This window comes from Brienomyrus brachyistius, chromosome 10 (genome assembly GCF_023856365.1).
Source record: "Brienomyrus brachyistius isolate T26 chromosome 10, BBRACH_0.4, whole genome shotgun sequence".
Classification (NCBI taxonomy): Eukaryota; Metazoa; Chordata; class Actinopteri; order Osteoglossiformes; family Mormyridae; genus Brienomyrus; species Brienomyrus brachyistius.
This window is the reverse complement of record NC_064542.1, coordinates 13,168,912-13,176,355: the sequence shown is the minus strand read 5'-3', so window position 1 is coordinate 13,176,355 and position 7,444 is coordinate 13,168,912. Positions and strand designations below refer to the sequence as shown.

Here is a 7,444-nt window from a genome sequence, read left to right as displayed (position 1 = left end):
TCATCCCAATAGCTAATGGCAGTCAAGGTGCTGTGTGTCCCTCCATGGATATGCCTCCTCAGTCCATCCCTAACCCACCACCAAACCGGTCATGATGAACAATGTTACATGCAGCATAGCGTTCTCCATTGCTTCTCCAGACCTTTTCATGTCACGTTGGGCCCTGGGTGAACCTGCTCTCATCTGTGAAAAGCACAGGGTGCCAGTGGCAGACCTGCCAATTCTGGTATTCTATGCAAATGCCAATTGAGCTCCATGGTACTGGGCAGTGAGCACAGGGCCCACTAGAGGATGTCGGGCCCAAAGGCCACCCTCATAAAGTCTGTTTCTGATTGTTTGGTCAGACCAGGGGCCTGTTGGAGGTCATTTTGCAGGGCTCCAGCAGTGTTCATCCTGTTCCTTCTTGCACAAAGGAGCAGATACAATCCTGCTGATGGATTAAGGACTTTCTACAGTCTTGTTCAGTTCTCCTAGAGAAACTGCCTGTCTCCTTCCATCCTGGAGGAGATTGACCACCTGTTCAATCTCTGTAGGGTCCAGGTATCGCCTCATGCTACCAGTAGTGACACTGACTGTAGCCAAATGCAGAGCTAATGAAAAAACAGTCAGAAAAGATGACGAAGAAAAATGTGAGTGGCCTCCACCTGTTAAATCATTCTTGTTTTGGGGGGACGTCTCATTGTTCCCCCCCAGTGCACCTGTTGTTAATTTCATTAACACCATAGCAGCTGAAACTGATTAACAGCCCCCTCCGCTACTTAACTGACCAGATCAATATCCCAGAAGTTTAATTGACTTGATGCTATACTCTGATTAAAAAGCAGCATATTTTAATCCTGATGTAAATACTTTTGGCATATCCAGAATGAATAATGCAGGGAGGTCTGGAGATCATCTTGTCCCCAGGTACGAGCAAGATACACAGCAGACCGGGTGATCGGTGTAAACAGTTATAATAATAATGCCATTAAAACCAAGCAAAACATCAGTTATTTGTATTTCATAGGATTACATAAGGACCTTTATAAAACAGCCTAACATGACACTAAGGAGAAAAGCAAGTTCAGCTAGTCACATCATGTCTACCTCACAAGACTCACACAAAAAAACAGATGATATATTGGCACTTGTGCCTACTACTTTCTAATTATATTACACGGACGCGTTCTCCATCACCCCCTCATCCAATTTCTCACAGCTGTGTCAAGCTCGGTGTTCAAAATCACCAATCACAGTCCCCCGCGATGACGTCATCCGGTATTTTTCCGCAAGAAGCTGTCCTAAACATCTGCTATGACTTTTGTCAGTAATATAAATACTCTAAAGCTTTTCTTTAAAATATCAAGGTACTACTGTGCATTTCGGTTGTTCACAAATTAAAAAATTTAGAAGCCTGCTCCAAAATCAACTGAATTTGTATTCATGTTTTGCGGTTTCATTTTAAATTTAGTCAAATATACAAAAATTTTACTTCCCATAATTCATGCTTTAAAACATGAAATACACATTCGCAGTTTTAGTTTCAGTAAGTAACTGAAAGCATTCTCATTCTTTTTTCTAATACATATTTTAAAATGTGTAATCTCAGAGGTAAGAGAACGGATATCACACTGCTATTCGCCTATAGTAATTGTATTCTTATTTTTAACTTTTTGGTTTTGATCACTTTATGAACTTAAAGGCTATCATTTTCGCTCGATTAATAATGAACCATTTCATTTAATGCAAACTATAGTGTAATGATTCGTGTGTAATGTATTAATCTGTAGTAAAGAATTAAAGCTGCAATTTATTTAAATTTGTCAGAGATCTTGGTTGCTTAATCTGTGTTCGTTCTCCGTAGATCTGTGTGATGGATGCATATATTTCATATGATGTGATTACAGACTTGGTCATACAGTAGCAGCTAAACACAAGTACTAAGGCTACCGGAACCCCCAATACAGCTCTCATACTTGCGATTGGTTATTGCCCTGTTAGGACTAAACTGAAATGGCCGAATACAATTCGCGAACTTTGATTACAAATGAAATTGCTGGATTTGAGTAACATTTAATAATATTGCTCTATAGTGTAACGTATAGTGTGACGTTGCTGGTCACGTGAGGTGTGGGAGCAACGCGATGGGAGTGAGGAAAAGAGGAGAGTAAAAGAGCCCTGGTAATAACCGTGTAAGCGCTGACCCAGTGAGTGAAATAAAACTCAGTCCACGTACCAATCTCTGTTTGCATTTATTATATAAAGTGTGGATGCATCCGTTGGACGAGTCAGGTCGGCTGGGATGCTGGCGAGGTAGACGCGGCGGAAAAAAAGCGATGGAGTCCTGCTCGATTCGTCACAACAGGCGAACGCGATAAAGATCGAATGCAGTGCCTGGATTTTTATAGTTTCACCGAATTCTGCTTTCCCCCCTCCCAAATGTAATACCTCCCCCTTGCGACAAAAGTAAGTATAACCGTTTTACTAAATAGGTTTAAGTTGAACGTCGCCTCATTAGTAGGTCATGCGCAAGAACCTACCAATTTTTTAAAAAATGTAAGCAGCATGTCTTCAGACACGTTAGAATAAGTTTTTTTTTATCCTGGAATGAATTAACCATAGGTAGATTACAAATTATTATGTAAACCACAATAATAAAGAGTGAATTATACAATAGCGATACTTTTTTCACCCCTGTGGCGAAATTCTCTTTTCGCCTACCCCATCTTTCTCTCTATAAGACACCTAGGGCCGTATTATAACGACCTGAAGCGCTTAGTCCAAGTTCTTTTAGGTTGTGCCCAAATTGTTCTTTGATAGTTTAACAGAGGAAAAATGGTCACATCGCCAGGCATGATTCAAAAGGGTTGTAAATATTCGTGGCTGTTTTTGGGGCGTAACATGGAGTAAACTAATCAGAGTGTCCTCTCCCTTTCCTTTTCAAAGCCAGGTGCCTTGCATCTTGGCGGATTGCTATTATCATGGCGGATATGCCGGGTAGTAGAAAAGAACGCTTCTCAGCAGAGGAAACGGATCTCCTGGTGCACGAAGTGAAAGCTCGCGAGCAGACCATCTATGGCAACAGCAGGATTCCACCAAAGCTCTCTGAGGTGAAACAGGCTTGGGAGGAGGTAGCGGTAAGCGTGTCCTCGTCTTCTGGCATCAGCAGAACAGCCACACAGTGCCGAAAGCGGTACAATGATGTCAGGAGACGGGGAAAGCAAAAGCTGGCAGCTCACCGAAAACTACTATTGAAAACGGGAGGAGGACCACCTACGACCACCGATGATCTGACGTCAGCAGAGGACATCGCTGCCTCTACCCTTAAGGCTGAAAGCAAAGAGGGATTTGGGGGACTTGAAGTGGGCATTCAAGGTAATGCAATGATAATTATAAATCAATGTGTATTAAACATGCACGCTTCTACAAAAAATCAATTATTTTTCATTAAACACCTGCAACAAGGCCATACAGTAAATGAACCGTAAATGTCATGCAGCTCCACTGGCTGAAGACCCTGAGGCTGGGCCCATTAAGCAGGAGCAGGTGGTAGATGAGGAGGGAGAAGAGATGGTGGAACAACCATCATCGAAGTCGAGAGGAGAGACAAATCGACCCAGAACTCGTCGCGGGAACATCATCCGGCAGGAGGACCACCCATTCCTGGAACTCCAGCAGGCCGGATTCAACATGCTGGAGAGGGAGTTGGGTGGGATCAGCCGGGGTGTTCGGCGTGTGAATACCCACCTGAGTCGCACTGAGATGCTGCTGCAGCCCCTTGGACGTATTGCAGACAATCTGGGAAGGCTTGCTGGAGCAGTTGAGCGCCTCATTTCTGCAACACCTCCTACTCAGACCACCCAATCTCCTCCATCCACCCGATCCAATATCAACACACTGCCGCCAGATGCTCCCGGACCTTCCCGTGGCCGGTCCTGTCCTGGTGCTCCCCGCCTGCGAACCTCGAGGAGGAAGAAGACCACCAGTTTAAGATCATGTTCATGAATTTTAGTTTTTTTTTTTTCCAGTCATGGAGATACGGGCAAAATCAGTGGGGTTCTAATTGCAGAAAGTATGGAAACCCGATTATTGTAATCTCCAAAAAATGTTAATAAAGAATATTTTTTGAAATATTGATCAAAATTGTTTTAATCATGTCGAGATGTGGGAAAGGGGGGCGGCATGGTGGTGCAGTGGTTAGCACTGTTGCCTCACACTTCTGGGACCCGGGTTCGAGTCTCCGCCTGGGTCACATGTGTGCGGAGTTTGCATGTTCTCCCCATGTCGTCGTGGGGTTTCCTCCAGGTACTCCAGTTTCCCCCCACAGTCCAAAACATGCTGAGGCTAATTGGACTTGCTAAATTGCCCGTAGGAATGCATGTGAGAGTGAATGGTGTGTGAGTGTGCCATGCTATGGGCTGGCCCCCCATCCTGGGTTGTTCCCTGCCTCGTGCCCATTGCTTCCAGGATAGGCTCCGGACCCCCCACGACCCAGTAGGATAAGCGGTTTGGAAAATGGATGGATGGATGGATGGAGATGGGGGAAAAATCATCATATACAGTGAATCCCTAAATTTGTAATTCATTCGTAAAATGCAGCGTATTTGAAAATGTTCAAATTCATGCTATATATGGAGTTTTATTTCCCCTCCCAATCAAACCATTCAGTTTGCTTACCAGGCTACAGACGACACTCTTCTGCCGCCTGATCTCTCCTGGCCTGTGCTGCTGCTGGCGTATTTGGGTGCATCAGCACATGCAGTTCAGCATCACGCCTTGTAAAGACTTGTAATGTGTCCTCATTTATGTTCCAGAAACATCCAGACGGCAATGTCATGCAAAACATAACTTGCCTCTAATACTGCCCTGACCTTCTGAGGGCTGTAGTGTAATGTTCCACCTGACCAACCCAAAAACGTGAAACACATTATCAGCAATCCAAATGTTCTGTCTATTACAGGTCTGTTTTTGTGTGTTTTTGACTTAAAGATAATTTATGCACTGTCGTTGGCATGATATACAGTGTAATCAGCCAATCTTTAAAGGATAGTCATTGTCCCCTAACAGCCACTCCTCCAGGGGAGAATTCCTCTTGAAGACTGAACAAATGACAGAGTTGGCCAGTCATGGCTTGTTCCAGGATGATTTCTGAATACATGTGTAACCTTACTCATTGCACTGCTGATCACCTGGATATTGATGGAATGGGTTTTCTTGCATTTCACATATTTCACAGCGTTCTCTGAGGGGGCCTTGTAGTTGTGTATGTGTGCAATCAATCACACCCAGAACCCCAGGGAATCCAAAGTTCATCCAGAACTCCTGTTTGACCTGTTCTCGGCTGGCAGCTGAAATTGAAATTGAATGAATTCAGTGGCATGTCGCACTAAGTTTGATGTAACTGCATGTATGGCCAAACTTATGGCAGATTGGGAAATGCCTCTAATAGCTAGGGGATGCTAAAATCGCCCATTAGAAAAGAAATGTAGTGCCGCAGTGACTTAAGGCATTAAGCTTGTTTTCCAGGGAGATTGCAGATGTCTGTTACTGCCTGCTTGCAGAGGTGTAATTTGCAGTGGCATTCTTCACTGAGGGACAGATATGAGGTCCTTTGGCGGTGGACCCTCTGCCACTGGGGTCCTGCAGGGGTCTATTCTTGGTGCAATTTTATTTTCAATGTACATGTTCCATGTAGGTTCTATTTTCAGAAGGTATAACATTTCTTTTCACTGCTATGTGGATGATACAGAGATTTACCAGCCAGTAAGAACTGTATGAATCTATTAATAAGTTGCCTCGAGGACTTAAAGAATTGGCACACATTTTTCATGACTTAAATAAAAGTAAAACTGAAATGTTTTTATTTGGATCAGCAGACACAAATGATTTGCTCTTTAGTGTTCTTGGCTCTAGCTGCTCTCTGTACATTTCATGCCAAAAGGCTTGTTCTTTTTAGAATGCAGTCTTAAGCTTGCCAAACAGGTTAATTTGGTTGTGAGAAATTGCTTCTTAAGGGCCTTGCTCCAGGGACCATGGACAGCTGAGGCTCAAACCAGCAAGGTTCCAATCTCCTGGCACAGAGGCTGAGCCTCAGAGCCACACACACGACCCCCAAATACAAGAAACATTCATTTTTAATACTATTTTAAATATGGATCATAACCTAAGAAGCCTTAAGGAAAGACTTACTATTCAAACAGGATTTCCTCAATGACCGGTATAATTATGATACTAAGTACAGTGATTTCCTTCCATTGTCCAAAGTCATGTTTTAGATAGATTGGGGTCTCTCAATTGAACTGTGCCCAGTCATTGCAGGAATAAGCACTATGACCCTCCGTTGAATTACTGGTAATGGAAACTAGGTGGATGAAATGATAACAGAACATATGTTTACATGCACACAAAGAAAATCGAGTTACTGTGTTAGTCCAACTAAAACCGGACTTTTAAAGTGTATGTAAACATGTTAGTCCGACTGAAATCGTACTAAATTGAATTTGTTAAAGTCGGACTAAGACACTCAAACAATGTGATTGGGAACTGATTTACTCCTGCATGTATATATATTCAATTGGACTCAAAGTGGCCTAGGCGCTCTGCACATGTTCCGCAGTCCCCCGGCCCTGGGCTTTGACCTGGAAGTAACAGAAGAAGCTGGTACACAGAAGAAGTATGGAGCATAGCAAAGGCTGCGTTGGTAGCGCATTCCAGCACCATACGGCGGTGTTGTCTGCCTTCGGATAACACCATAGCCAGAAGGAATAGCGCGCATTTTGTTTGTAAAAAAACAACACACAGTGTACAGCACATATCAAATGTACAGCACTGTCCAATTCACTTCTCGACTAAAGGGCGCTTTTCCACCTCACCAGGTACCGTACTTTTGGGACTTCAAGAAGGTACAAAAAGTACAGTTCTCCAAGGTGTTTGTTGTCCACTGGTGTAAAAACTGGTACGGCACTGAATGACATCACAATGCGAGGCAGGGTATTTTGTACTAAATACGAAAAATGGCTCTAGTATATTATAGGACTTGACGAAATATTAATACCAACAACGCATGTTATGCACATCCAATTATTACATCGCTAGTCAGGTAGATTAAGGCTTTCCTTCAGTTCGGTTTGGATATTATAGCGTTTGTGTCTCATGGAAACATTTTTACTTTAGCATAGAAAAAAAAATCTTAGCAAGTTTTGCAATTTTAATGATTATTCCTTTTCACGATTTTCTAGTATGTTTAAAAATCAGTTTAAAGTTTACCTCCGCTGCTTTTACATGAGCGCTGCATGCATTCTCCACGATCATAATCGTTTTCATCCTTGCTGTTTAAATCACTCCTACGTTGAATTCCTTTATTGTTTCATAAATACCCCAATATATATTACAACAAAATCACATTGCAATATTTGAAAAATGTCCAATACCGTGTTGTCATAGTATATTATACAAAATACTTTAT

At 42.8% G+C, this 7,444-nt stretch overlaps 1 protein-coding gene across 2 annotated transcripts; it reads left to right on the top strand.

Moving 5' to 3' along the window:
• Positions 1–809: 809 nt before the first annotated feature.
• On the top strand, positions 810–4,063 carry LOC125750125 (uncharacterized). Of its 2 annotated transcripts, XM_049027515.1 has the most exons (4): positions 1,681–2,160; positions 2,245–2,445; positions 2,926–3,354; positions 3,479–4,063. In XM_049027515.1, exons 3-4 carry the CDS (start codon positions 2,961–2,963, stop codon positions 3,982–3,984), a joined length of 900 nt encoding a protein of 299 aa, XP_048883472.1. In that variant the 5' UTR covers positions 1,681–2,160; positions 2,245–2,445; positions 2,926–2,960; the 3' UTR covers positions 3,985–4,063. The 2 variants fall into 2 exon arrangements, with proteins under 2 accessions (XP_048883471.1, XP_048883472.1); XM_049027514.1 differs by lacking the exons at positions 1,681–2,160; positions 2,245–2,445 and adding an exon at positions 810–906.
• Positions 4,064–7,444: the final 3,381 nt, after the last annotated feature.